General features: G+C 52.9%; 8 protein-coding genes across 10 annotated transcripts; 5 read left to right on the top strand and 3 right to left on the bottom strand.

Annotated features, from left to right (window-relative positions):
* The first annotated feature begins 378 nt into the window (after window positions 1-378).
* On the top strand, window positions 379-6463 carry GYP2 (GTPase activating protein (GAP)). The gene is made up of 2 exons (XM_007808959.2): window positions 379-993; window positions 1086-6463. Exons 1-2 carry the CDS (start codon window positions 568-570, stop codon window positions 4026-4028), a joined length of 3369 nt encoding a protein of 1122 aa, XP_007807150.1. The 5' UTR covers window positions 379-567; the 3' UTR covers window positions 4029-6463.
* Window positions 4577-5251, bottom strand: J3458_009455 (uncharacterized protein; the record flags this gene model as incomplete). The annotated part of the gene is made up of 1 exon (XM_007808960.1): window positions 4577-5251. One exon carries the CDS (start codon window positions 5249-5251, stop codon window positions 4577-4579), a length of 675 nt encoding a protein of 224 aa, XP_007807151.1.
* A 29-nt stretch (window positions 6464-6492) lies between the features above and the next one.
* J3458_009454 (uncharacterized protein) lies at window positions 6493-8270 on the top strand. Of its 2 annotated transcripts, none has more exons than XM_066119795.1 (3): window positions 6493-6933; window positions 7003-7553; window positions 7624-8270. In XM_066119795.1, the coding sequence occupies exons 1-2, from the start codon at window positions 6706-6708 to the stop codon at window positions 7441-7443; spliced, it is 669 nt and encodes a 222-aa protein (XP_065975592.1). In that variant the 5' UTR covers window positions 6493-6705; the 3' UTR covers window positions 7444-7553; window positions 7624-8270. The 2 variants fall into 2 exon arrangements, with proteins under 2 accessions (XP_065975592.1, XP_065975593.1); XM_066119796.1 differs by having other exon boundaries at window positions 6493-7387; window positions 7458-7553.
* A 2199-nt stretch (window positions 8271-10469) lies between these two features.
* Window positions 10470-14316, top strand: J3458_009453 (uncharacterized protein). Of its 2 annotated transcripts, XM_007808962.2 has the most exons (4): window positions 10470-11679; window positions 11968-12221; window positions 12348-12858; window positions 12915-14316. In XM_007808962.2, the coding sequence occupies exons 1-4, from the start codon at window positions 11652-11654 to the stop codon at window positions 13748-13750; spliced, it is 1629 nt and encodes a 542-aa protein (XP_007807153.1). In that variant the 5' UTR covers window positions 10470-11651; the 3' UTR covers window positions 13751-14316. The 2 variants fall into 2 exon arrangements, with proteins under 2 accessions (XP_007807153.1, XP_065975591.1); XM_066119794.1 differs by having other exon boundaries at window positions 10470-12221.
* Window positions 14317-14969: 653 nt separating this feature from the next.
* On the top strand, window positions 14970-16265 carry J3458_009452 (uncharacterized protein; the record flags this gene model as incomplete). The annotated part of the gene is made up of 2 exons (XM_066119793.1): window positions 14970-15179; window positions 15270-16265. 2 exons carry the CDS (start codon window positions 14970-14972, stop codon window positions 16263-16265), a joined length of 1206 nt encoding a protein of 401 aa, XP_065975590.1.
* On the bottom strand, window positions 15241-21810 carry ROM2 (RHO1 GDP-GTP exchange protein 2). Its single transcript, XM_007808964.2, has 4 exons — window positions 21237-21810; window positions 18293-21065; window positions 17370-18217; window positions 15241-17302 (listed from the first exon to the last, which is right to left on the bottom strand). The coding sequence occupies exons 2-4, from the start codon at window positions 21054-21056 to the stop codon at window positions 17174-17176; spliced, it is 3741 nt and encodes a 1246-aa protein (XP_007807155.2). The 5' UTR covers window positions 21057-21065; window positions 21237-21810; the 3' UTR covers window positions 15241-17173.
* A 2274-nt stretch (window positions 21811-24084) lies between these two features.
* Window positions 24085-25426, top strand: VMA11 (v-type proton ATPase 16 kDa proteolipid subunit 2). Its single transcript, XM_007808965.2, has 6 exons — window positions 24085-24235; window positions 24316-24346; window positions 24415-24497; window positions 24579-24694; window positions 24754-24924; window positions 24989-25426. Exons 1-6 carry the CDS (start codon window positions 24191-24193, stop codon window positions 25029-25031), a joined length of 489 nt encoding a protein of 162 aa, XP_007807156.1. The 5' UTR covers window positions 24085-24190; the 3' UTR covers window positions 25032-25426.
* J3458_009449 (uncharacterized protein) lies at window positions 25427-27108 on the bottom strand. The gene is made up of 4 exons (XM_007808966.2): window positions 26924-27108; window positions 26469-26868; window positions 25894-26409; window positions 25427-25828 (listed from the first exon to the last, which is right to left on the bottom strand). Exons 2-4 carry the CDS (start codon window positions 26548-26550, stop codon window positions 25710-25712), a joined length of 717 nt encoding a protein of 238 aa, XP_007807157.1. The 5' UTR covers window positions 26551-26868; window positions 26924-27108; the 3' UTR covers window positions 25427-25709.
* Window positions 27109-27330: the final 222 nt, after the last annotated feature.

The following is a 27330-nucleotide window of genomic DNA, read 5'->3' as shown; positions in this document are numbered from 1 at the left end:
TGCACCAGACAGGCGTGCATATCAATGCATGTGGTGGGCAGACACTGTACTGTATCGAGTTCCAAGTGCAAATGGCCTGGTGTTGGAACTTGATGCTGCCAGCCAGACCCGATCAAGATTCGCTTGACAGCAGAGATCGACAGGCCAACTGCCAGCCACCACGGCCTGGTTGACGGCTGGGCCCACAGCCTCAGCCTACCGCCTGTCGTCGCCCAACAACTGCCCGTGTTGCCCCCATCAATGTGTGCGGCCCGTGTTCCATTGGCTGCATTCATCAGTATGTCTGGTAGAAGCCGACATGGAGTCTGGTTGCTCTGCTCCATCCCACCCCCGTCCCATCATCATCTCAATCGTCGAAACATCTCTGCAACTCATAGTCTTCTGAACACCACGACCCGGCGGATCCGTAACCGTCCCGCCGTTGCATCCTCCACTCGTGACAAACAACTGCGTCTACAGCCCCTTCTATCCGATTCAACAGACATATCCGCCGGCCCAGTTCCCGACCTGGTAGTCAAGCTGCCCGCTCCATCTCGCACCGCCATGCGGCGCCGCTGATCCGCGACCATGTTCTCCAATTTCACGAACATTGTGCAAAAGGCCCAGCAGCTCATTGACCCGACCCAAGGCCTCAATCTCTCCAGCTCCGATCGGAACCCTTCCAAGGCCTCCCTGTTCCAGAGCCAGTTCCGCTTGCCCTCCTCGCAAAATCCCCTCTACGAGATCAATGCTGAGCTTACCATCCCACCTTCCAATGCTACCCAGGGCGACAGAGACCACGATCGAGGATGGCATTACGCCGGAAAGCTGCATTTGTCCGAGTCGTACATGTGCTTTTCCACCACGCCCACAAGCTTCGTACAGACTGCTACCGCCTCGACGTCTCTGGCATTTACAGGACCGACCCATGGCGCGGGGCCAAGTGGGAATGGTTTCACGTTTCCTCTGTGCGCGATTAGAAGAGTTGAGAGACTAAATAGCCAAAATTTTCAGGTAGGAATGCCCTCATGCGCCACCGGGCATCATAGTAAAGCGGTGTCAACCAAGCCATCAGCAGGTGCTAACACGCCGCCTCCTCTTGACAGTTTGCACTTGCCATTACGACTTGGAATGGGCTGTTAGCAGATGGCCCTAAAGATAAAGACAGCAGCAAAGACGTTAAAGATGCAAAAGAACAACGAATCACGATCCATCTAGCCGGCTCCAGACCTGCTTGTGAACGGTTTTGCGATGGACTCAAGAGAGGTCTGAGAGCCGGTGTCGGCAACGTCGGCAAGCTCCGCAAGGTCGTTGCTGAATGCTACTCTGAACATCTCCTCCGATCGGAAGAAAAAAAGAATTCCAACCCGCCCGATGCCGGTCTTGGCATGGTGTTTAGGTATCCCGGCGATCCCAAGAAGCTGCGAGACAGGGCCAAGATGCGACTCTGGGCCGAGTACTTGCGAGACAATGGGAGAAATTCGACCCTTATACGCCAACCCACATTCCACAAGCTGATTCGAGTCGGCCTGCCAAATCGTTTACGAGGAGAGATATGGGAACTAACTTCGGGTTCGCTCTACTTGCGACTTGAGAAACCAACTCTGTATGCCGATACCTTGACCAAATTCGAAGGACAAGAGTCGCTTGCTATTGACGAGATTGAGAAGGATCTGAATCGAAGTCTGCCCGAATATCCCGGTTTCCAAAGTGAGGAAGGTATTGGCAGGCTTCGCAGGGTTCTTACTGCATATAGCTGGGTGAATCCTGATGTTGGATACTGCCAGGCCATGAATATTGTCGTGGCGGCGCTGCTCATCTACATGTCAGAGGCTCAGGCCTTCTTCCTACTCTCGTCTCTTTGCGATCGTCTTGTCCCCGGCTATTACTCCACAACCATGTACGGCACGTTACTGGACCAAAAGGTGTTCGAGTCGTTGGTGGAAAGGACCATGCCGATTCTCTGGGAACATTTAGTCAAGAGCGATGTCCAGTTATCAGTTGTCTCGCTGCCCTGGTTCCTGTCCTTGTACATCAACTCAATGCCCTTGATATTCGCTTTCCGCGTATTAGATGTCTTCTTTGTGGAAGGGCCAAAGGTGCTGTTCCAGGTCGGCCTAGCGATCCTGCGCATAAACGGTGAAGAGTTGCTGGATGCCGCTGATGACGGCGCATTCATATCCGTCCTCAAGGCGTATTTCTCCAGGCTGGATGAGTCGGCTCACCCCAAATCCGAGAACCCCAAGCTTCGAGCGGTCACCCGTTTTCAAGAGCTCATGGTAGTTGCTTTCAAGGAGTTCTCTGGCATCACTCACAGCAGCATCACCGAGTTGCGACTAAAGAAGAAGGATGCGGTCCTCAACAACATTGAAAATTTTGCCAAGAGAACGGCAATTCGAAACTTGGGCCCCGACAGCAAGCTGCTCAACACAGATGAGCTCGGTGCCTTGTATGACAGGTTTTATAGTGTATTGTACGAGCGACAACAGCGAGACCTCATGATTCAGGAGGAGCAGAAGCGCCGGGCCAAGACAAGTAGAATGCGAGCTTCCGAAATCTTTTCCTCTGCGCCTAACCAGGTGGAAAAGGGCCGCGTAGGCCTAGGCCCGAGCACAAATCTTATGGATTACGACGCATTCAGAGAATTCCTTGCCAGCATGTGTAAATGGGCGTTGTCCGATTCCCCTGGAAACTCAAGAAGGGACACCATGACTGGAGACGATAAATATCCCAAGTTTAATACTGCTCGGAAATCTCCAGGTCCCGCGTCCCCGTGGGGTGCTGGCCCGGAGCCCGCAGAGCATGAGTTTCTGCGGCGCCTGTACAAGAAGTGGGATGTAGACGGAAACGCAGCTCTGACGCTGCAAAATGTTGTCACAGGATTGGCTGGTATCAAGGGCAAGAGAGACATCATGGGCACTATTACCTATTTTTTCGAGCTCTACGATGATGATGGTGATGGCAAGGTTGACCGTGAAGGGATATTACGCATTTCCGAGGCATTGCTGTTCCTATCACGACGTGGGCTCGAGGGAACACTCAGCCCCAATGCATCAAGCCTTGCGCTGAACGGTGAAACTGGCAGCGCAAATGAGTCTCAGGCAAGCTTACCAGCGAGTATACCAGTCAATGAACGGTTCCTCGGCAGTGTGAGCGCCTTCATCCGCCGCTGCTTTGAGTACGCCGATCCGGATCACCCCCAGAACCAGAATACAAGCAACGCGTCACAAGACGCCGAGGTGGACCAGAATTCGTTTGCCATAGGGGATGATGAAGACGAAGAGGATCTTCTCGGGCTGGAGTCTCCATCGGGGTCGCCAAAGGAAGCGAAGAAGACGAACGAATTGTTACCAGGCGGGGAAGCGCCAGCGGATGACACCAACGACGAGTCGCGACGCAAGGTCTCCAAGGCCAAGTCGGAAGCTGCCAACGCCGCACTGAACCCAGCGCAGCCTTTGCATATGACGCTACCAACATTCAGAATGGTTGTACTTGCTGACGAGCTCCTGGAGCAGTTTTTTGAGTCTTCCTTCCCTTTCTCATTCCACATCATTGAGGGTCTTCAGAACGCAGCAGTAACACCGCAAAGCTCGTCATTGACAACCTTTGCCAGCCTGGGCTTTGGTTCTAAGCCGCCTCTTCCCGTTCAGCCTGGACCGCACGGAGCAGGACGCGGCTTGCGAGGCGTGCTGGACAACATTGTAACGGACGGGATGCGGGTAGCAACCGAAGTACGCCGGCGCATGGAGGAGGCGCAGAAGGAACTCGAGAAGAATGCGCTTCCTGGGCAGCGACCTGAGGACGATGAGGAGGACGACGATGATATTGGCATTGCGGTCGGGGCTAGGAAAGGACCAGGCGGTCCCAGCGGGGATAACCGATCCGTCAAGAGCTCTGATCGCGATTTATTAGACGGACTAGACGCAGGGGCAGGAGCATCATCGAAAGAGCAGGACCAGGATCTTATAGATGTCAACTCAGGAGAGGGACCCCCAAGAGCGGAGACGGTTGCGGCACCAGGCACCGGAGTAGTTGAATTTGAGGGGTAGTGGAATCCTGTGAAGGGCTTTTTTTTTTCTCATGAGCATCATTTACGAGAAGAGGAGACGGCATGAAGATGTTGTGTCGAGACAGCATGTGTTGTGGCTGTAATGGGACTATTATTGAAGTTTTGTATTCTGGATCACAAGGATGGGGAGCATCATGGCGCAGAGGGATATTATGGTGTGTGAAATGAACAGACATGAAAGTTGATGGTCGATTTTGGGATTTATGGTGGCGATTGTGACTGTCTTGCTAAAGCCAGGTGGGCATATCAAGTTGGATAACAACAAGGTCATGCATGACGTATCAAATCGTAGTCTGTTTCACACAATTCCACTTCATCCATCCGTCTAGCATGAAGCAGTTTTTCAACCCAGCGCTACGTCCTTACCCTCCCTCCCCCCCCCCAAAACAAAAGAAGAAGAAAAAACCATTAGTCTAACATCTTGCATCATGTCTAGTTTTCTACGCTGATGCCGTCCGTATATATCGTCTGTGTCTTGCCCGAACCATTGCGTTTTATCCCCTGAGCCCGCTCTACAAAAGCCGCCCCTTAAATATCATAGCCAGAAGCCACCATGTCCTCGACAGCCTTTTGTATCACCTCCCCGTCCGCGGCGACGCTCATCCTCGCCGCGGCGGCCCTGGCATCTACCCACTCGACCTGATAGTGCTCCTCCCACGCCTCCTTGGTGCCGTCGACGGGCCGCAGGCTCGAGTCCCCCTGTGCGACGTACCAAAACACAAGCTTGTAGGCCAAGGTGCCCGAGCACCTGTGGTGGCACACGGCGACTGGCTCGCAGTTGGGCACGGCGGTGGTGACGTCCTCTGGGAAGCCGTCTGGGGTCCTGGCCACGAGGGGCAGCATGTCCTCCGTCGGGGTGGCCCTGGTGGCGACCTTGAGGGCCAGCGGCGTCACGGGGATGCCCGTCTCCTCGTGGGCCTCGCGGAGGGCGGCGGCGTGTATGTCCTCGCCGATGTTCTTGCGGCCCTTGGGCAGCTGCGTGATGCGCGTGTCCGGGTCGTGGACGATGGCGACCTTGCGCGCGGCCGGGTCGACGATGACGCACCCGCACGACACGATGAGGCCGGCCGACGGCACGCACCGCACCAGGAACTCGGACGAGGGGATGGTGTTGTTGGACAGCGCCGCGCCGCGGGAGGCGAGCTCGTGCTCGAGCTGGGTGTGGCTTCTGCAGCCGGTGCCGTTGGGGACTTTTGAGCCCATTGCTTTTTATTTGGGGGTTTTGGGGCTTTTTTTGGTGGTTGAGAGGAGGTTGATGCTGGGTAGGAGGCAAAGTTCACTGGCTGGTTATTTGTATGTTGAAGCTGGGTGTGCTTTAGTTTCGTGAGGGCCTGTGTGTAGTTGGGCTGCTGGATGGTCAGGAGACATGGCGAGGAAGAGTCATCGGCGTGTACAGGCATGGTGAAGCACAACATGGGTGTTTCTTCTCTACATGAGGCTGCGCCCCGCTGCTGTACATCACGCCAGGCATGTTTGGACACACAAGATATGACGGCCGTAGGACGTAGAGCGATGATGTACAGGGAGAAGGGGTTGAAGGGGCGGAGTCGGATCTGTGTTGGATTAGCTTTTTGAAGGCGGTGGTTGAGAGGCGCGAGAAATAAAGTGGTGGAGACGGAATTTTTTTTATTTTATTTTGCTGCGAGATGGATGGTTGACGACAGCTGTTGCTATTTCCGTAGGGATTTAGTGTGTTGCGTAATTATTTGGATAACGGCTCGAGCCAGAGAGTGTCGTTGAGTGTGAGGAGGAAGTGAGAGGGAAGGGTCTGATAGAAGTGAGCGGGTGGCTCTCGAGCTGGGAATTTTCGTGTTGTATGATCCGTAGTGTTAGGTTTGCTTACTTTCTTGCGTATCCTCACGACGCGCAGTGCAATTTTCATCCTATTAAGCCAAAGTGTTCCATGCCGCAAAGACAGCTTGGACTGCGGCTGCTCTCAACACCTGAATTCAGAACTCGTGCTTCACTGGTTGCGACAGCCAACGTCAAAACAATTGGCAACAACGGTGACAACTGAATCAACGTAGATAAGACCCAGCTGCGTAGCTCCCAATATGCATCTCCCCCGGAATAAGCAGGTGATGGATTCCGGCTCGATAAAGACTTGGGGAGGCGTTGGCGTTTGTGTTGACAACATTAAGAAAACTGAAGACCGGCCCCCTCCCCTCCCGCCTGCCGTGTAACCACACCCTGGTCTCAAGCAGCGCAATTTATTGAATCCCTTTTTAGAAAGCATGGAGCAAAACCCATGTTTTTGCATCAATAATATGCAGGTGTCGAGTAGGCAACTTTTCCATGTTCCCGTACCCAATGGGTGGAAATGCCGGATTGAAACTCAGCCATGGCGTGACACAAGCTAAGCCATTGGCATACTGAAGCTCGGTTGTCGTAGCGCAGACATCAACGCGCCCTGAGTTGAGGGAGTTGTGTACAAGTTTAGGAAGAATCAATCAATTGATGAGGTCGACGGTGGGGCACCCGGCACCCGTATTCGTCCACGTCTTGGGCTTGGCGCCATTATGTCACCATGATGCCTATCCATCCACACGCGCACGACGTCTGGTACCATTTTCGATTTCCGAGAAGCATTTGACTCCAACAAACCCCTAGGCGCCTTCGTCATTAATCGCACCGCAAATTCCACAAGCTCGACCGAAATGTCAACGATTCTAGTTGTCGGGGCCACCCGAGGTCTGGGTGCCAGTCTAGTTAAGCAGTATGCGGCGACTGCCGCCAACGTCGTGTATGGAACTGCTCGGTCTAGTGCGGTCCCCTCTGGGTTTCCAGGACACGTCAAGTGGCTCAACGGCGTCGACTTGATGAAGAGTTCTGTCGGAGACGACATTGTTAAGCTTCTCGGCGACGCTAAGCCGTTGTCGACACTTGTGAGTATCCTTGGAGATGACCCGAGACGAACATGCCTAGTTGCAGTCATTAACATACAAGAACCACAGATAATCACCGCTGGCCACTTCTCCACAGAGGACATCAGCGCTGAAAAGGGCCCAAATTGGGATGAAGAGCTCCAAATGTACACGACTAGTTCCGTTGCGCCCGTCTTTATCGTCCATCGCCTTGTTCACGCTGGGCTGCTCCACCAAGGATCCAAAGTTATCTTGGTGTCTTCCGAGGCTGGGAGCATAGGCCTCCGCCACGAGAAGGAGGGCGGTGGCAACTATGCTCATCATGCTAGCAAGTCGGCGCTCAACATGGTTGGTAAGCTGCTTAGTTTGGACTTGAAGGAGAAAGGTGTGATAATCAGTATTGTCCATCCTGGATTTATGCGAACCGACATGACGAAAGGAGTCGGCTATGACAAATACTGGGACGCTGGAGGCGGTGAGTCCATACATATTGATATCTTCCCATCCTCACAGCCCATCAACCAGACCTGACGACTTCATTGCAGCTGTCACATCCGACGAAGCCGCCTCGACCCTTATCCAGTGGACTGATCATGTAGATATTTCCAAAACTGGGGAGTACTGGGCACCCAGAGGGCCAGGTAAGTGCACTACTTTTTTCAACCCTCCTTCGGTGCATGTCTTCTCCTGCTAATATGCGTGCGTTGTTAGGCGATATTGGTACAGCTGAAGAAACCATGGGGAAGAATCTGGAAACCCCTCTACATCTGCCGTGGTGACGAGGCTTGAGCTGAGTGTGATGCTTCTCTTGCTCGACTCTTGGTACTGGTGATTGGGAATCTCGCCCATCTCGCCGCAACCCCCGTTGGCATTGACCAGAATGAGAAATTGTTTCGTGGAGATTGGTTTGTGTACCGGAAGACTTTGACTTCCTATTATTACACACAGAGCCAACATGTCACAAGCATAAGCCCCTGCTTTGGACCACGCCCTGGATAGTAATCGACGGAATGGTGGGGACCGTACGTGTTTCGGCCACTGTCAGACAGTTTTTCTTCAGTGGCGCAATTACTAAACCAACTCAATAAAATACCCAGGTGATAATCCAGGCAAGGGAGCAAGTACTAGTAGTTAAAGATCGACCACGGTAACCACGCACTTGTCGTGTCTTATCACAAGGTGAAATGCAAACGCGCTATCGTATTGCCAACTTGTACCTGAAGACAACTCATCTCTCCGTGGGTATGCTTGAGTTGTACAGCGCACGTCGGGCGAGGAGTCTCTGGCAAGAGCATACCCTACAATACCAATAGTACATCTGAGTTTCTAATTGCGTATAATTTATTATAGCGGTGTACCCTAGTCGGTCAGTTGCATTTTTGTCTGTCTTCCACTAGAGATAAAAGGCTATGTAGAACTTAGTATCAAGGGGCTTTGCCCTGTACGCCATTGTGACTCTGGAACGCGGTTGGACCGAGTACACTTGAGCTTTGGGAAAAAAAAGTCTCTCGGAACAAGCATTCTAGCAAAGCGCGTCTAAAATTTGATTTTGGCTCAACACGACCAAACCACTCCTTACGACAGACGTCGTTGGATGTCTGCACGCCCACAGTTTCAAATTGCGGTCGTCATTTATGGCCATCTTTCATTGGCGGCAGAGTCTTGCACCCAGGCTTCAATACGAGAAGTGACTGGAGGCATGCAAGTGGGGGGGCCAGAGTGATTGTGCAATTTAGATTCATCATAGAAGGCACAACGCTTTCGACGCTATTTCGAATAACAAGAACATATTCTACCGTTGACGCCGCCACTCGTGGTTTCGGGCCCCTCTCTCGGCCAGCAGTCCGCAAGAAGAAACGGTGGTGGGTGATTCCGCCGTGAGCTTGTTGGAATGCGGCCAACGTCATTGTCGTTCGGTTCAGGGGCCGTGGGTCATGCTGGGTCGCGCTGGGCAGGGGAATTGCTTATCCCCATCTAATCAATATATTGTACTTTAATAATATGCCGGGCACTGCGCGCGATTTGACGAGTTGATGAGGCCCACGAGAAGTGGGCAAGGCGGTATTGTACGGCGGGGTTGCATGGCCATGCCCAACGCAGATCTCACACGGCGTAACAACCAGGGCATGAATCTCGAAGACTGCATGTCTGTTGCGCTTTTCGGCGTTGTGAAGGCCAAAAAAGGGGTTATGCTATTTGCACGACCAATAAATCGCTGCGAAAAGGGGGGTTGAACATTCCAATGGTAGTCATGGACGAGTCCAGGGCATGTCTGCAAAACTTCGAATGCTTCAATAGTTTAGACGGATAAGTCTCCCTCCTTCAGCGTATTTCTACACTTGCTGGCAATAGCGAGATTACATTCTGCCCGTGATGAGCTAGTGACGAGGTTTTGACCGGCGCACAGTTGGATTCTGCTTGGCGTCCAATAGCCAAAATCAACGACACTATGGTGAAAGCCCTATCCTCTTCCAGCCGTGCGGAGTAAAGAACCCTGGGACAGCTGCCATCGCCCATGGACCTGGGCGTGAATTGACCCTCAGCTACCCATGTCGGCGCCAACGACATGTAGAGTTGATTATCGTCGCTCGAGCTCGTCCACTGATGTATACGGAGTACTGTTCAGCTATCAGCTTCTGCCGTCAAACCTGTTGGCGGACCGAAGAGAATGATGCCCGGGGCAAAGTGGGGATAATAAATAGCAATACCAGCAAGGACTCCGTACACAGCATTGTGTCTGCCAAGCACCTACCTAGGCTAGTAGCAGCCAAGTATCTCCCCCACCGTGCTTTTTGAAGGAAGGATAGTACCTGGTGATTGACGGCGTGTGGAGTTGAGCCCTGGGGTCGTTTCTCGAGCCCGGAGACTGCATAATTTGCTGTTCCATGCGTAAGTGGGTCGAGTGGTCTGAAGCGACATTTGGAAGTCACATTTTGCAAGTTGGGCTTCAAAGCTCCTGCTGTTTTTGTTAGGAAGACAACAACCATACCTAAACGATCCTGGTAGTACTCCGTACTCACGTGCCGAGTTGCTCAGTGCTAGAGACAGACTGGGACATTTGGACCGTGACTCCCAGGTAAAATGCGTAAATGTGCAAAATATGCATATATGTATATATAAATACACATTTGTGCCTCTAAATATTGTAGAAAACACCCGGACGTAAAGCCTCGTATTAATTCAACGTCCTCTTGCATTTGCACAGCGTCTATCCAGGATATGCTCACCCACTTAGAATACGTCGCCCGCCACTACAATTTTGCAATACAAGACAGGCAGTGTCTGATCTGGCCCAGTAACCATTGACCTCTCGATTTTTACCTGACAGCATCAAAGCGTCCGAGACACCATCATCATCACCTAGTGGAAGAGCTGTTGCCTGTGATCAAGCCGGCTCGTTGCATACCAGTGTTTCCCCAGCCGTGTCAGATCTTGGCTAAACAACGCCTGAGGCAAACGAAACAAAGCGGCCGAGCTTCTCGTTCTGTGTTGGTACCGCCAGATACCGCTGGCACAGTGACGGAGCGAGCGACAAGGTTGAAGTCTAGATTGGCCACGGCGTCGAATCACTTTTTAATTTCTTGTCCAACTTCAATCGAGGGATACCATGGCATCTTAGCCGTTGCCTCTGGCAGGATCCCGAACGTCAGCCTGGTTCGTTTCCCATTGCTCTACCGATTGTGTCCAGACTGCTCGACAGCTCGACAACACACACACACTCTCTCCCCTTGGCGTCGACCATCGGCCGTCAGCCTCAAGCCGGTTCAAAAACGTGCCTCCGGATCTCCCAGGTGCTCGATCGTCAAAAAAGCAACCATTTACTACGACCCCTGGTCTTTGGCACCACTAGTCCCCCCACTTGTGCATCTCAACTTCTGGACTCTCGGGCCTAGAGCCCATCTGGATCCCCAATTTTCACGCCGCCATTTCTGTGCGCAGAGAGGAACTAAGCCCCATCCATTGAGTTCTGTTCAGAGCCTTGGCCACGACGATTGAAGGAAGCTGGCTTTCGTGGCTGGCCATGGGTTACACAGGTCGATATCCCAGCAAGCCCATTTAGACCCTGAGCGTCGCCTGCTCGTCTTTGAACATAACGGCTCCCATTCCCTCACCATTGTTGCACGGCCCCTCAGATTCGGCCTCCAACCTTCACTTGCGCACTTCGAATCCGTTTGACGACGAATCGACTGCATGAGGAGCTCTGCTTCGTTCCACCTTGTACTTGTCAACTGGTGCTATTCGACCGACGGGAGAGACGTTCGGCCCAGTGCAGACCGAGGTCGTACCAATATCCATCCAACTTGACCTGATCAGCTGCTTCACCCGGCACCTTGCGTATCTCGACCTGGTCCCTTCTCCTTAACAGTTCCCATCCATCATCGCGCCCCCTTTACGACCCGCTGTTGCCCAAAGGCTTGCGAAACGCATATTTTGTCGGCATCGGTTTTGGCGATTGACGCACCGCTTCGCCCCTTCTCAAACGACAAACCCCTGGATCCTATATAGACGCCCCGCCATCTACTGGCTGTAGCCGCCCTTCTGCCCGTTTCACCGCAACGGGGAAACTACCATCGTGCCTTTCCTATTGGCATGACATCCGGCCTGTGCACCAAGGCCCGAGGGATTTGACCACCCACAAGAGGCCTTTGACTGATAGGTTTCTAATCTGTATCCTTTGTTTTTAATCGATTACGGACCACACTCTCCGGGGCTGCATTATTCCTTGCCAACCAGTCAAAATGTCTAGCCCAAGCCCTTTCCAGCAAGGTAAGCTGTGCTCATGGACGGTCATGGACGGCACATGTGCTCTTGTCTGGCCATGACCCCTCTCTCTCCTTGGCAAGGGCGTGGAGCTTTCGCCGTCATTGAACGTGGTGCAATGCCTGCCGTCAGGATGTCTCCTCCAGTTTTGGCGCGCGCATTGTCTGCCGATCCCCCTTGACTTGGCCTCTCTGTTGTGACATGTGGAGGAGATTGTCGCGTTTCATCTTGTTTCGTCGGTTCGCACATGCATGAATCAAATTCCAAAACTAACTCTTTATATCTTTTGCATAGGGCAACTCCCCTCTCCAGGCTTATCAATCAACCTGTCCTCCAACAACCCTTTTCGCAACCGGGCAGCGTCGCCTGCCAGCCTTGATGCTGCTGCCTTTCCATCACCAACCAACTCGCCCTTTGCCGACCCCACGCCTATCCAGAGACCTGTATCGCGGAATCCTTTCCTCGACCAGTCCCAGCAACCATTGAAGTCGCCAGGTGGTGTTTCCAACAAGTCGGAGCACAAGTCGCTGTCCGCTGAAGATATATTCGTATGTTTACGTGCCTCTGCATAAAGACGCCATCGCCAGCACGGCAACGGCCATCACACCAATCCGCACGAGACCGAATGACCAGGGCTGGGTCGACCTAGTAGCTAACTATGTGTTTGTTTCCAGGATTCACTAACGCTCGACGACACAATGCAAAACGATAAGCTGCCTCCGCCGCTGATTGCCCAGCGGCGCCCATCAGATCAGGTTCCCGCTGCTCGTCCCTGGGAATCCCAACAGCCTGGCGACAAGCACCGACTTACCAAGTCACAAGAAGAAGCCATGCGGGCAAGGAAACCAGGTCCAGGCCCAGCTCCCCAGCCCGGAACATCAAGGTCTCCTCAGAGGAAACCGGTCCGACGTCCGCGACGAAATTCAGACTCATCCGTTTTGGACTTCAATGCTCAGCCTATTACGGCCGAAGAAATGAAACTAATTGAGGAGCACCGCATGCGAGACCGACAACGCCGTGAAAAGGCCGCTCGTGAAAAAGGAAGCCGGGAGAAGGAAAGTCTCGAGGGCCGTGAGCCTCGTGACAAGGAGCGAGATGGTAAAGGACGGAGCAAGTCTGGTCGCCCAAGCCGACGAATGGATATTATCGACCAGCTAGATGCAACCAGCATATATGGTACTGGCCGTAAGTTGTGTTGATCATTTTTTGCATATTTCTCTATCTAATCAAACGTCTGTCAGTTTTCCATCATGATGGCCCATTTGATGCCTTGAACCCGCATCGAAATAAGCACAGCAGTAGGCGCGCTCCAATGCAAGCCTTCCCCAAGGACTCTCTTAATAATTCACTGGGTGGTGCCGGCCCTCTTAATCGGAACCCGGATCATGCGACTTTCTTGGGTCACGGCACAGACGAAGCATTTCGCGATTACTCTGGCGGCATGAAGAACAAGAATGGATACAACTACCCAAGTAGCTCAAGTGCAGAGCCAGCGATTTTTGATCCCGTCGCTCGTGGATCCCTGGTTCATGGAGATGAGAGCTACGGCTTAGGTACCTCTACCTTCCTCGAGGGCACACCTGCTGCACGAAGCGCAATCGTCCGAAGACAGGCAGAACAGCAGCAAGAGATTGCCGATAACGGTTTGCAACGCAAGAAGTCGCTAGCGCAGCGAATCCGTCACATCAACAACAAACCCCGAGATTTTCCATCTGGCAGATTGACAAATCCCGATGCAGTATCCACCAAGCGGTCTCCGGATGGCATGCCCTTTGCCTCTAGTGTAGACTCCGAACCTAACCCTTTCTTTGCCGAGTTTAGCAAAGGTGAGGAGAGCATCAGTGTCAGGCCTCGGGGCGGAGCAAAGTCTCCAGCCAGCCCACCAGCGATCCCCCGGAGGTTATCTGGTTCAGCGTTGGAACGACGAGCCACTGCAGACGCGATGATGTCAGGGGAGGACAGCCCTCCTGTCAGACCAACTGGTATTCTCGGTCGAATGAAGAGTCTGAAGGGTGGACGAAGGCCTAAGAATACGGACACCAACACTCAACTTGCAGGGTCTGGAATGGCAATTTAAACAGTTGAAAGAAAATGGTGGAAAAAGTAGGCACCATCGCAGCATTGACGCTCTGTCGCGATCTATGTGGTAATGGCCACCGTGACAGCAGTTGGAGGAGCAGGAAGTGACGGTGATTCACACCTCTTCTGTCAGTGGTCGGGGCTAACAGAAATGTGGTTTCAAGTGACGCCTGAAGCTCCAGCCCAGGCAGTTCTGGGCACTTGGCCGCAATTAGCGGCAACCATGTGCGGGTTATTCGGCCTGCTACGATACTCTGTCGAGATAATTACTCGGCATCTGTGATTTTCTTTGTGTAAAGGCTTATTGGGGAGTTTGGGAAGACGATAGAAGACTGGCGTACCTGGACCTAAAGTGAGACGTCTACAAAGCGTCAGTAGCAACTCGTGGTCATCTGTCGGGCTTTGATAGATTTGTATGCACCGTCGGGATCAGTTTCTTATCTTGTTGGGCTTTGAGACTGGAGGAGAGGGCACTTCCATGTGCGAAATACTTGGCAGATTGCTATGAGTAGACGTTTATTTTAAATTATGCTGAAAGTGCATCATCAGACACATTTTGGGCTGTTCAATACTGCGCAAGGTGAATACAGTGATCCCCTCGCCTCAATTTTGCTCATAGTCGCTCAAATGAAGTATCGTGAGACGCGCAGCGCCTTGATGGCACGTTGAGCTAGCCTCCGAGTTTGTTCCAAAACAGCCTGCCGGACCTAACCAAAGACCAATTGAAATATCCTATGATCACGAAGCACGCCAGGGGGTACGGGTATTTCGACGAGATATTGGTTGTGAAAGGCACAAAGACATGCCTAAGCAAAATGAAGAGTGACTATCGGCATCAATCTTTGACAGCGAGAATTGAATACGATGTACAATGCTCGTCACGTCTCAAAACACCCCCTCTCCGTAAAAATACAGCGTAGTTACCTTTCCTTGCAACCCTTGCATTCAGCCTTCATAGCTACCAAGACATGACGTGGCCATCTTCCCGTCTTGGTATTGCCAACGTCCCCCATTGGCTGGATCTATCATGCACCGTGTCAAAGACAAGCTCCACCACCAGCCGCATGAACTTTGGCCTCAACATCGCCATCGAACTTTTATCCACCGTGTGACCTAAGCCGCGCTCTACAATCATCCAGTTCTATCCCAGCACGTGTAGTATCATGACTGCGCATATAGAATCAATGAAGGGAAGACGGTAGCACGCCATTCTCAGCATGGACAGGCCACAACCCCAGCCCTTCCCCTTGGCTCCCGTGGCGGCGTCCATTCTCGCCGAACGAGAAACGGAGCGCAGGAACCATCTCCGCCAACTGGGGTATTTCAAAACATCGTGTTCTGAAATAGACGATTACGTCCTCCTGGGTGGCCTGGAGAGAGGACACGTTGTGGGCTTGAGCGCGGAAGAAGAGTCCTTTGGGATAGCTGTATGTTTTCTTGCACTGCATTTCTTCGTGTTGCCCCCCCGCCCTCCCCGGGGATCCTGTTGTCATGTTGCTGACGGGGCCAGGGTGTAGCTCGGCCTGCAGGTCCTTTGCAGGGCGCTGCTTGAATCCCCCCAGCGGGCGCTGGTCATCACGCCCAAGCCGGCTGGCGTCATTCTGCGGTCGCTGAGGGACGGTATCGCGGCCGAGCTGGCCCGCGAGGGCGTCGTCGCCAAGGAGGACGTTGAGCGCCGCGCGAGGACGAGCCTGGACTGCGTCATGCTGTCGTGCGTCTTCGACATGGACGGCCTGTGGGAGGTCCTGGCCGAGCTGGACGGGAAGGGCGGCCGGGCCTCGGGTCGAGGGCCGTCGCCGCCCGTTTCCGAGATTCAGGACAGCGAGGACGAGGGGCCCTCGCCGCCCGACGCCGGCGCGGAGTCGCCGTCGCCCCCTTCTGTCGTCCTCGTCACGCACTTCTCGAGCCTCCTCACGTCGCTCTTCGCCCGGCGCGCCGGGCCGGCCGCCCACGCGAACCTGTCCCTGCTCTCGTCGCGCCTGCGCCACCTCTCGCGCAGCCTGCCCTCGAGCCCGCTCATCCTCATCCTCAACTCGACCACCTCGTCTGCCCACTCCCATGGGCCGGAGCCGAGCAGGCACCGCCCTTATCCGGCTGCCGCCGGCAGCAAACCCCTTGATCCCTCGCTCCGGTCGATATTCAACCCCCCGCCGCTCCCTATACCCGGCTACGTGCCTACCTCGTCCAGGCGCAACAAGCCTTCGTTTGGGCTGGTCTTTACGCAGTTGCTCGACCTGCACCTCCTGGCTTCTCGGATCCCCAGGACGGCGGAAGATGCAGAGGTCGCACTGGGGAGTACCGCGCTAGAGGCGAGGTTTGTAACCGTGGTGGAAGTGCTGTTGGACGAGATGGGCCTGTGGACGGGGAGGACGGGGACGAGGCCGAATAGGGAGCAGAGATGGGCTGCAGTGCAGGTCGACGGCGGGAGAGTCGTGGATGCGTTTGAGAAGCAGGAGATGGCCGCTGTGACGGAGATTCGTACGTCCGGGGGGTTTGGGGGACGAAGGCCATAGCAGGCTGTCACGTTACCAGTATCATTCATTCATAGTCGGCTTTGGCTTGTGTTGGTTTGTATGTGTTGTATGCAGACAGTACTCGACAACAAGGGCACATATTGCTTTCGCATTTCGAGCCGACTCTCGTAACAATGCTTCCGGAATTTACGCGCAAATTATATAAATCTCCTTTCCTATTAGGTTTCCCCCTCCTCAAAACGAAAAACCGCTCAATCGAAGAATGCCGAGTTTGCCTCGCAAGTCACACGCAGTCGCTTATTTTGCCCTTCCAATGTACAAAACTAACCCAGCCGTAAAGTCTTCTCACTCCCCCCTTGCTTGGCATTTCACCCCCTTCAACTCGTCTACCTGGTATAGCCTTTGAGATCTAAACCTCCACCCTCTCCCCTGCGTGTCCCTGTTGTCACCTGCCAAAAATTTTGGACAAGGGACGCAACACCCCCCTGGACCTTCTACCTTGAACAATAAATAGAGCGATGTCCGTTTGAAAAACAAACTCCTCGCTGCTATGTATGCGTCTGTGTGGGTAATAAAAAACACAAAAAGATAACAATACCTGCATAGTGGCATAGTCACAGTTCCACCTTGTCTCACAGCACTTTGCGCCGGTGCCCAGCTCCTTGCCCAGCAAGAAGCCAGCCGGGAGAATGAAAAACAAGCCACCAAAGTAAACAAGCGTAAGACTGCAGGTTCGTCATCGTGCTCTCAGTTCCAATAAAAAAGAAAAGAAAAAGAGGCCGACGCGGGCGAGAAGAGATACGGATGCGGTAAAATTAAAGAGTCGGCTCTCCCAAACTGCAAGTGATACAAGAAGGCGTCGGTTGTCTCTTTTCAAAAGGGGCGGTGATTCTACTCTATAGTCGTCGGTGTCGGGGTACAAAGAATACCGTATCTCGTCTGGAATATCAAGAATTGCTTAGATTGGGGGGTGAAGAAGAAGGGCCGCTCAAGATTTGGGATCTTCTGTCATTCTTCCAAAAATCAATGGCTTCGACAACGTCCTCTCCCCGCTCATCTTCATATGCAAATAAAATCTGAGTAGCATGTTAGCGCGACGGCATGTCCACACACTGTTTGAAATACGCGAATTGTCATCCTCACCTCATGAGTACTGCTGTGAAGCATACGAATGTTCTTGTGGGGTACAATATGCACTGCACCGTTTTCAATATTGCGTAATTCGATGAAGTTGGGTTCGAACGCAAGAATCCAGGGGTAGCTGAGTGCAAAACTTTGGGGCGATCCCTCCCAGTCAATCCGCCATTCGGGTCTTGCTCGCCAACCATTGCGGTTAACAAAAAATGAGAATTCAGAGTAGTTCAGCAAGAATTCTCCATTGAGACGCTCAATGTGAATCGGCTTGGCACCTTCCTTACGTGCAACAAAATCAAGAGAAGTATCTGCCTGATCCAGAAGTGACTGCGTCTCCAGAGTCTCGAGAGATACGACCTCGAAGCCTCGCGCACATGCAACGCATAGCTTCGACTTGAGGAAGTGAACTGACGATGACTCTGTGGGAATGTAAAACTCCTTGAATGGTCGAAGTTCGTCATGGCCACCGGCCATAAATTTGCCAAGGCCCTTCTGCTTTTTACCCTTGGTCATAGCGTCATTAGGCTCAAACACCTTGATTGTTGTTGACAACGCGGATGATTTGACACAGCAGACGAGATGTCGACCCAGGCAGATACCCGTCTTGAAGAAACTGCAATGGTTCTGAATCTTCTTCGGTCGCTTACTCATGGCGGGTTCATCGGGGTTGAGCGCGGAAAGCGTGTATGACTGCAATGTCTTGTTGGACAACACCAACAGGAGTTGGTATTCTTCCAGAATATCGATCTGAGTTACGTTGGGGGTTTCCAACACTCGTCTTGGGATTTGTGCCTTGTTCTTACGGTCTGATAGATAGACACCGTTGTCTGTACCATAAAGAAGCTTGCGACCGCCATCTGCAAAAATTAATCGTCAGTTTCAGTTTCATGTCATAAGTCGAAAACTTATCAGCACAGTATTCCTTGACATACCGAATGGCATAACACAGTTGACATGGTTCGTGCCCACAAAGAAATTGCTCGAAATAATGGTCGTGTTGAAAAAGTCGGCACGAGCACGAAGTCGCTGCTGAGCATTGTCAATGAACTCCAACCACTTCTTCCGGGCTGCCTGGTTTGAAGCATATAGTGTCAGCTCGTAGCCTGCCTTGCCTAAATGACGGAATGTAATCGGCCAGCCTTCACCCTTCCTCGTTTCGGCATTGTTTGTTCTGATCGATGTAATCAGACTAGACGATGAACGCTTCATTCCTTTACCAGGTATAACCTCATCCATTTCCCGGATAGCCAACAGTTCGAGCGGGATAGGACGTCGATAGGCCTTGAGCTCCTCCGTCTTGCCATTTTGCTTGATGCGAACCAAGAGGACAGCGTGGTCGAAAAGGAATGCAGTGATCTCGGCAGGATCAGTGGGCGATTTCTTGAATTGACTCTTAAACACCATCTCTCGTCCGTCTTCGGTAAGTCTGAGGTCAACTCGTTCCTGAGGTCGGAATTTAAGCTGTTCCTGAAGTCTTCGCAAATTGAATCTATTCTCCGCCTTTCCAGACTCGGCGTTGACTCTGCCCAAAATATCTCGAATCATGGTTAAAACTTTGGGGATATCATCCTTATCAGGATTGCCTTCCTCCGTGTATTTCAACACATTCTCCAGCAGCAATGGGTATCGAGCAAGACGGGTGGTCGGCTTGGTAAGATAACCATTGAGCTCCAGCTTTCTTGACTCCTTCCGCCGTTCAATTTCGTCCACAAACTTGGCGAAGAATGGATTTACGGATCGTTCATTTTCAAAATCAAACTTTCCTTCCAACTGCTTGGAACCATAGTAAATAAATGGGTCAAATTGTGGTACGTAGTCGAGGAAGATGTCACCAATATTATGCACAATGGGGTTCTTTTGCTGGCGGCTTGTGAGGGCCGAGGCAAATCGAGAGCTGACGGTATGGATACTCGGATGGTCAATGATATTGCTGAAGATGGTCTTGACAACCTTATCTCGGCGTTGTAACGGGATGGGTGAGGCCTTCGATCGCAGAGGTATAATCCAGAAATCGCGGAGATATTCAAGATCCTTGACAAAGTCTCTCTCAGTATAGCAAATTTCGGATATGACTTCTTGTCGTTTCTTTTCGCGTTCACCGACTGCATCGGCAACTTCTTTCGGTACGGTGTTGATCCAAAGCTTCTGTTCGTCGGTTTGGTCGACCTCGTCGTCGTTGATCACCGCAGCATCATCTTTTCGGAGGCCGGAGCTCGCGTTCAGGTTCAGCCTAGAAACCTGTTCTAACCGTCGTGGACAAGCAATCGAGTAGCAAAGCTGATCTCTCGTGCAGGTAGGGGAGTAGCATTCGGTCAGCAGCACAAAGACACCATTAACAGGGGGCTTTTCGTCAGGCTCCTCCATAAGGGTTTCTCTGAACTGATACATTTCGGACTGCGAGTCCCGCAGCCTGTGCTCGTATGTTACATCGTGGAAGAATTTTTGGGCATCCAGGGCACGACCAAGCAGGAGGGCTAAGTTACGGTCGGTGGTGCGGATGATATATGATAACACATCCACCGCCTCAGAACCGCTGAAGGCATTCTTGTATGTCAGTTCATTCTTGGTGCGGTCCCCAGTAATGATTTTTCGTCGGAAGCACTCGGCGACTCTTGAGAGCAGGGCCGGATAAACAAGCGGAGGGCGAATCTTAGTGGCGGTGGGTGGTCGATCGCTCTCGATGGACTTGCTTCTAGAGGGCCGGCTTACGAGCGTCATGCTGTCGGATTCGGAGGGTGTAATGGTAGAGGCTGCGGTAGAAGCCATCGACATAGTCCTGGCGTGTTCGGGAAAGCCAACAGACGAGGCCATACTGGTAGTTCGTGTCTGGGATCCCGGGGCAGTATGGTAGCCTCCGTTGGGGGCATATCCATTGGACATTGGCATGTCACTTGGCGCCCTCCGATTTGGAATGATGCGGCCACTCATTGTTTGGTGAGAATCTCGGTCCATGGGGTGATAAGAGCCGGTCATTGACATGGAACGGTCGTCATGATGACGTTCAGGGACAACCCGGCCCTGCGCTGTTGTCCTGGCTGAGTTGTGATTAGAGTAGGCAGCTTGACGAAATTGATTTGCCGGCGATTGTTGGTATGAACTCGGAGGCGGCTGATACATTTGCGGCCGGGGAACAGATGCAAGAGACTGTGAGCGATAAGGGTCGCTATTCATTGCAGGCCGTGGGGGGCCTTGATATCCGCTCTGAGGGCCATATCGCGCGCCTGCAGCCTGGGGTGGCGGACCCCGCGACTCCATCCGAGGGGGAAGAGGACCGCCAGGGCCCGGATATGGTCGTCTCGGCTGGTTTTGCTGAGCATAATGTGACTGTGATGAGGGCGGTGGATGCCCGCCCGAAGCCGATCTCGGCCCCGGATAGTAGCCGCCTCCAGCATTTGGGTCACTTGGTACGGGTCTTCGTGGCATGGGGTCTCGCTCGCCGTAGTAACCTTGCTGTGGTCTCGGCGGCGGTTGACGTTGCATGCCAGAAGCCGTAGAAGACATGGTCTGCGTTCTCCCCGGGTCCATGGGAGGGGGGGCAGATGACGACGTCATTGTCTGTGATCGTCCCGGGGGAGGAGCACCACCAAAGATATTGGAGTATGCGGCATCTCGTTGGTAATTGTTGGCATCAGGATAACCGCGAGGGGGCGGCGGCCGTTGTTGAGCTAGGGGATCATACGGGTGGTATTCGGCCATGATGTAACTCTGCAAAAGGGAATTACCCCAAAGAAGGCTCTTTGTCAGTACAGACGTCACTAAACCGTGGGCAAAAGGGCTACCAGGGCAAGGAGCAGTCGCCAACAAGGGTGAATGGTGGATTACACAGGAGTGTTTGTGCGGTTGGGTCCAAGTGTGAGGAATTGGGTGCAAACTCACTGGGAGTGGCCTTCAGAAGCGGCCAGCTGTGGAAAGGAGAAACAAAATCACCAAGCGCAGCTGATGCCCAGGCCGTCAAGGTCAGTCAAGCGGGGATCCCAAGGAGACGAGAAGCACGAGGTATGATGCCACTGCCGACGTTGGCGGGCAGGACGCGAGGGCCTCGTGCGATGTGTCGAGATGCGCAGGAGAAAGAACTCGAGACAAGAGGGCCGGTGTGCCTCGTCGACGGCTCAAGTGAAGTGGTGCTCACACGGGACGGGATGGGGCGTGATATGCCGCGGTCCACGCACAGGAGTCAGTTGAGTAATGCGTTGAGCGAGCCCAGAGCGTTACCCAGAGCGTACCGGCGGGAGGTGGCGCGGTGATGCGAGTGGCAGCGGCAGCGGCAGCAACGGAGAAGAGATTGTCGTCGTGGAGTGTAGACTCGCTGGCCCTCGTTTTGATGTCGTTGACCACTTGAGCAGGCCGAGTGGAAACAGGTCGACGTTGGACCAGGGCCGGAGGAGCAAGCCGGAGGAGCAGCACTAGCGAAGCGGCGACAACCAGCAGCGATCAAGTCGGAGCAGCTTGAAGATTGACGGTAGTTACAGTGCTGGGCCAAATGGGCTGCTGCTCACGTCGGCTGGCTGTGTTGGGGTTGTTGTTGGCTGTGCTCTCTCTGTGCTCTCTGTGCCGGCTTTGCTGGCTGGCTGGCTGGCTGGCTGGCTGGCTGGCTGGCTGGCTGGCTGGGCGCGGCGTGGTGGACGAAGGGTGGCCTCGAGAGCACAACCATGGGACTGGGCCGTGGGCTTTGAGTCTGTGTGGGTTCTGAAAGGCTTCGTCTTTGGCTGTCTGGGACCTGCGACAGTGGATTTGGTGAAGGGTGGAGGGTGGTGGACTGTGTGGACTGTGGATTGTGGATTGCGGATTGTGGAATTTGCACGAAAGCCTGGTCCAGCCAGCGACATTGAACCTGCCCAGAATCTGATCCAATCGACGGGTCCCTTGTGCCCTCAGTCCCCTTGTTCCCCCTCGTCAATCCCCTCGTCCCCTTGTCTTAGTGCGGTCCAGCGAGAGAGAGCCATCAAGCCAATTCTCAAATATTACTCCATATTAGTTACTTACTCGCAGCCCACGAACGACGCTGTGTCTCGGAGAAGCGGATATGACGGCGTGCAAATTGACCAATGTGAGCTCGCCGGTGCTCGACGGGGCAACGTCCACGACGAGGTCTGGGGATATAGTCCATATTGCAGGAGGATTATTAGTTACTGCGCCAGGCGTTGTATCGACTGTTGCATCAACCTTGGAATTAACACGACAATGGCTTCTCGTCCTCTCAAATCTGGATGCCCGAGAACCAGACCACATTGAATTCACGCTGGGGACGAGGCGCAGGGCAACTCGTAGCTCGGAGTGCCCAAGCTGGTCTCGAAGCTCCGTGTCGGTTTGATGGAGGGAGGAGGGAGCCAAGATGAACTCGCCTTTGTTTAATCATACATGTACGCTCCTGTTGCGGTGCTGCCCGATATCTCATGCCCGTCCAACTGCAGACAAAGCGAGCAAAACGTCAGCCCAAAGAGACACCTGCCGTGACGGAATCATATCCAATCCAGAGATTTGCAGACTACGCAGCAGCATGTGCTCAAGAAACTCAAAATGAAAAAGTAATCAAGTACGACCAGCTTGCAAAAAATATAAACCACCATCCGTTGGCAATGTGTATCTCACTTTTGCCCCCCCAATGGCGCCGCCGCCACCACGGATAACCCATTGCCGAGCGCCAACAGCTACTAGATGCCCACATCCCAAGGATTTTCGAGCAAGACGCTGTCGAATCTACAGATTCCGCCATTTTCAGTTCGTCTGTTGGCTATTTTGCGCTGTGCCTGCTCTTCTCCCCGGCGATCGAGTCTTTTTTCGGCCAGTGGCTTTCTCCATTGCACTTGACATGTATGCCCAGGGCGGGCTGGGTGTGTCAAAAGCCAACAACATATGTTGCACATTCAACTCAATGACGAGGAGATTAAAACTCAACGGGAAGGGTATCTTGAGACGCTTACACCAGACTCTAGTTCTCCGTACAGATCCCGAATCTCTTATGCGCCCCCCTACCGCGGGGGTGGAATTGTAAGCGGAACTAAAAGGCAACCAACGCCGTCAAAACCTACATTTAACCGGGTGCAGATTACACGTCAACTTTTACGGACTACAAGCCCCCTTCATACTGGTTCTCAAAATTCTACTCCGTACCAGACAGGGTGTTGATGCCAAAATGCACCATAAACTCGTCCACATCAGACCACAAACAACTCAATGCTGGGTGCAATTGCCACCCCAAGCGCAGGCTATCTCTTTTCATCTCGGCCCATCCGCAGGTATTGGCTGCATCGCGGCAGGGGTGAGCACATTGCAGGAGGTAGCGCCGTCAAAATGTCCCATCTTTCTTCTCCCGGTCTGTACGAAGTAATACCCTCAGAGTTAATGGGCCCCCCCCCCCCCCCCCCCGGTTCAATCCCAGGAACGAAATGCTTCGTCCGATCCTGGAATAAATGTTGACACTTTGGTCCCTGGGGCCTGTCCCTGGACTCCTCTGTTATTTTGTATCATTAGCCTGTTCCAGATACCTCTTCGCATCCAAATTAAAAAGAAAAAGCGCTGTCTCTCAATACTTCAAACATCATAATGCCACAGCACGACAGCTCTGACGAAAACTTGCGTCCGACTTGACGTTCTCTCCATGCCACACAGAGCAACGTCAATCACCCGCTGCCATGTGAACGACATCACGTGCGCAATCACGCCCCACCTCATCGTCCATTGGCTTACCAGCTCCTGAGAGCTGGGCCAGGAACGTGCGACTCGCTGTGCCATCATATCGGGCTTCAGAGCGCAGAGCTCCTCCACGCCCAGTTCAATCTCGGAACAACCGCTCCTCCAACGCTCAACGCCCCATTTCCATCCCGTCCATCATGGAGTCTGAGCTCGCTCCCAAGTTCGCCCCCTTCATTGGGATGGTGAGTTTTCCATCCCGCCGCCGTTGAACCAGACATGCATCGCCCCGGTCACGAATTCGGATGCTAATGCGCCAATGTAGGCTGGCATCGCAGCCGCCATGGTCTTCGGATGTAAGACGGACGCTGAACCGAAACAACCTTCCGACCGTTATTTGAATTCTAACACGGGATGCATATAGCTATTGGCGCCGCGTACGGCACAGCAAAGTCCGGCATTGGCATTGCCGGTGTAGGAACATTTCGCCCCGATCTCATAATGAAGGTTCGTTTCCCCGCTGCCGAACTTACATCTCCTCCCCTCCCAAGAAACAATTGAAAAATATTAAATCACACTCTCTGACAGTGTCTGATCCCCGTCGTCATGTCCGGCATTATCGCCGTCTACTCGCTCGTCATATCGGTCCTTATCGCCCAGGACCTCGCGCCTCCGTCCGCAAACGAACAATACGCCCTGTTCTCGTACGTAAAACACCCCCCGGACGCTGACCAAGAGTTCGTCTCTAACATGTGGTTGTTAGGGGCTTTATGCATTTTGCTTGCGGTCTGGCGGTCGGCATGACCGGCCTGGCTGCGGGCTATTGTATCGGAATTGTGGGCGACAAAGGCGTCCGCGCCTACATGGAGCAGTCGAGAATCTTTGTCGGCATGGTTCTGATTCTGATTTTTGGAGAGGTCCTCGGTCTTTACGGGTGAGTGATTCGGTGGAGTGGATTATGTGTCCAAGTAGCGCAGCACCAACTGATGTTGCCACAGCCTCATTGTCGCCCTCTTGCTGAACTCACGAAGCAAGGGCTAATTGAATTGCTTTTTCCTTTACTTGAAGCTACAAGTCGAAACAAACCACGTCTTGTCTAGTGTATTGTACACACCAACTAAAGTTACCCGAAGTGAGCGAGAGCACGTTGAAGGACAGTGGGAGAAATGTCTTATTAGTTGCATGGGACATGGCGTTTATTGGAACGTGTACATTTATCATTGCAGGTAGATCAGACACACGCCAGCTGATTCAGTAGCGTCATGGCAAGTCTATGTCATTCTTGAGAACGACTTGGTTGACTGATTTGCGATTTATCACAGTATCATTTCCTAGAGATATGTGTTGGTACAGTCGTTCTTCTCACAGGTCACATGCTTTCGCAAACATTAGTCGTGTGGTTAGACAGCAGCGTAAGAGAAGTTGAATTCACTAATGCACAAATGCCAGTTACCCTCCGTCACATGTTCGTGTGAGTGAGGAACTTTTTGTCCTCGATGATGAATGCAGCCCAAGAAAAAAAGATGCGCGAAAAACTAAATCGTACCAATCTACAAAAAAAAAAGAAGAAGAAGAAACGCCGCCAGATGCATCATGGATTCGTGAAAAGAAGAGAAAAATATGCCAGGATAAAGGAGTGGAATATGCTCCAACCAGTGGAGTTTTGGAGGAGTGAACCACGAGAAAGCATCAAGCGTCGGTGCCAATATTTTTCATATTCTAAGTTGGCAGCAGCCGACCACCGATACGACGCAGCAGTCTTTTACGTTGGGTGTGTTCGGCTTCGCGGCGGAAACGAGCCCAGCTTCTCTCGCGCTCGTCCCAGCTTCTCATTTGGGCTGTAATGGGTTGTTAGCGGGAATACCTTGGCACAATCAAGGACGAAAATAGACCTGTTACTAACCAAGAAGCCAGTCCCACTGCCTGTCCTCACGTACAAGAATGTCATCACCAGATTCACGGGCCAGTCTTTCACGACGGGCCTGTGCTGCTGCTACCTCGCCAACAAGGTACGGATCTTCCAAGGGGCGTACCTCTGGAGCGGTGTCCGTCCCGTTATCCAGGGCTCTATCATTGGAGTTTTGGTGTCTCAACGGCTCTGCCGGTCCCGTGTATCGACCGGAAGTAATTCGACGCTCAGCTACATTCCGGTAGTGGCGAGCCGCCGGGCCATTGTTGGCGGACCAGGTCGGGGGGTGAAAGTTATGAATCGACATGGCACCCTGGGGTGCCACTGGGGGTAGAGGAGGCAGGCCTATGGTCTGCTGCCGGGTCGACGAAGGTCCGTGACGGCCAGGGGCGAATAAAGGAGCAGAAGCACTTGCTGCCAAAGGAGCTGCCCTTGGAGCTGGTGGGCTATAGGGCGGAATGACTTCATCGTGATTGTGCGGGAGGGTGTGGTAAGATGGTGTATCCGATACTGTATTGCGAATTATTAAACCTCAGAGAGCGTGCGAAGCTGACTGGAGATCCTCTTACCATAAGAAGGGGCGGCCGAACGAACAGAGGCAGTCTCAAAATCCTCAGCGCTGTAACGCGGACTTGTAGTCGGTCCTGTCATGACGAGCAGATGTGGTGGAGGACTGTCAGAAAGGAAAAAGTATGAATGATTCCGACATGAGTCCAGCTACTCTCCAACGTATACCCAAGAAGCGCGCCCTCTTATGTATGAGCTGGCAATCGTAATGCGATTGTTGTGTACAACGCAGTTGGGCGATCAAACACCAGAAGCCTTGCTGGTTGGCGAAGAAGTGACGTTCAGTCTTAAGTCACCGGCCAGTGATACAAAGACCAGGTGAATGGAGGTCCTGGGGGTGCTTCGACCGGGAAATAGGTAGTCTCGAGCTTCCCACGATGGAACACCCGGTGTAGGTAACGGCTACCAAGCAGGATCAGAAAATAATTCCCTTGTACGACTATCACGAGTACCGCACGTGAGTGTGTCCAAGCAGCGTCTACGGCGTTTGTCCAAGTCTGGAGAATCTGGGAAGAGCCTGGAGTGAGATGTCCGGTTAATAAACCCAGATTCTATCACGTAGTCGTCAGGTCCGGAAGCAAGGATTGACGTGGATACCTATGGGGCTACGAGAAGAGGATGAGGGGATAATAACAAAGAAAGGATGTCCCCCGGAAGCCATGGTAGGGCGAGCTCACGGTACCTTATTATACCGCAACCCCGGACTGCTGCGTCCAGAAATGTGGAAGAAGCTCGACAAGGGCTGGGGAGGTACATATGTATGTAGCCTGTAGCTTGGCGACATGAAGAGGGCTTCGATGGCTGAGCCGGGCCCCAAATAAGCAAACAACCATTTTTGAACGACGCTGGGCATGGACAAAGCAG

Source organism: Metarhizium acridum, assembly GCF_019434415.1.
Source record: "Metarhizium acridum strain ARSEF 324 chromosome Unknown scaffold_141, whole genome shotgun sequence".
NCBI lineage: Eukaryota > Fungi > Ascomycota > Sordariomycetes > Hypocreales > Clavicipitaceae > Metarhizium > Metarhizium acridum.
The sequence above is the reverse complement of the archived record's forward strand: the minus strand, read 5'-3'. Positions and strand labels throughout refer to the sequence as shown.

Excerpts from the sequence above, each read along its gene's own strand:
- ROM2 (XM_007808964.2), bottom strand. The coding sequence starts at position 21,056 with ATGGCCGAATACCACCCGTATGATCCCCTAGCTCAACAACGGCCGCCG. Across the intron at positions 18,218-18,292 it reads CAACTGTGTTATGCCATTCG|ATGGCGGTCGCAAGCTTCTT; the intron begins GTATGTCAAGGA and ends TAATTTTTGCAG. Across the intron at positions 17,303-17,369 it reads TTCACAGCAGTACTCATGAG|ATTTTATTTGCATATGAAGA; the intron begins GTGAGGATGACA and ends CATGCTACTCAG.
- VMA11 (XM_007808965.2), top strand. The coding sequence starts at position 24,191 with ATGGAGTCTGAGCTCGCTCCCAAGTTCGCCCCCTTCATTGGGATG. Across the intron at positions 24,498-24,578 it reads GCCCCGATCTCATAATGAAG|TGTCTGATCCCCGTCGTCAT; the intron begins GTTCGTTTCCCC and ends ACTCTCTGACAG. Across the intron at positions 24,925-24,988 it reads GAGGTCCTCGGTCTTTACGG|CCTCATTGTCGCCCTCTTGC; the intron begins GTGAGTGATTCG and ends ATGTTGCCACAG.
- GYP2 (XM_007808959.2), top strand. The coding sequence starts at position 568 with ATGTTCTCCAATTTCACGAACATTGTGCAAAAGGCCCAGCAGCTCATT. Across the intron at positions 994-1,085 it reads TAAATAGCCAAAATTTTCAG|TTTGCACTTGCCATTACGAC; the intron begins GTAGGAATGCCC and ends TCCTCTTGACAG.
- J3458_009453 (XM_066119794.1), top strand. The coding sequence starts at position 11,925 with ATGAATCAAATTCCAAAACTAACTCTTTATATCTTTTGCATAGGGCAA. Across the intron at positions 12,222-12,347 it reads TGTCCGCTGAAGATATATTC|GATTCACTAACGCTCGACGA; the intron begins GTATGTTTACGT and ends GTTTGTTTCCAG. Across the intron at positions 12,859-12,914 it reads CAGCATATATGGTACTGGCC|TTTTCCATCATGATGGCCCA; the intron begins GTAAGTTGTGTT and ends AACGTCTGTCAG.
- J3458_009454 (XM_066119796.1), top strand. The coding sequence starts at position 6,706 with ATGTCAACGATTCTAGTTGTCGGGGCCACCCGAGGTCTGGGTGCCAGT. Across the intron at positions 7,388-7,457 it reads ATACTGGGACGCTGGAGGCG|CTGTCACATCCGACGAAGCC; the intron begins GTGAGTCCATAC and ends ACTTCATTGCAG. Across the intron at positions 7,554-7,623 it reads CTGGGCACCCAGAGGGCCAG|GCGATATTGGTACAGCTGAA; the intron begins GTAAGTGCACTA and ends GTGCGTTGTTAG.
- J3458_009449 (XM_007808966.2), bottom strand. The coding sequence starts at position 26,550 with ATGACAGGACCGACTACAAGTCCGCGTTACAGCGCTGAGGATTTTGAG. Across the intron at positions 26,410-26,468 it reads TTCGGCCGCCCCTTCTTATG|TATCGGATACACCATCTTAC; the intron begins GTAAGAGGATCT and ends TTCGCAATACAG. Across the intron at positions 25,829-25,893 it reads GCAGTGGGACTGGCTTCTTG|CCCAAATGAGAAGCTGGGAC; the intron begins GTTAGTAACAGG and ends AACCCATTACAG.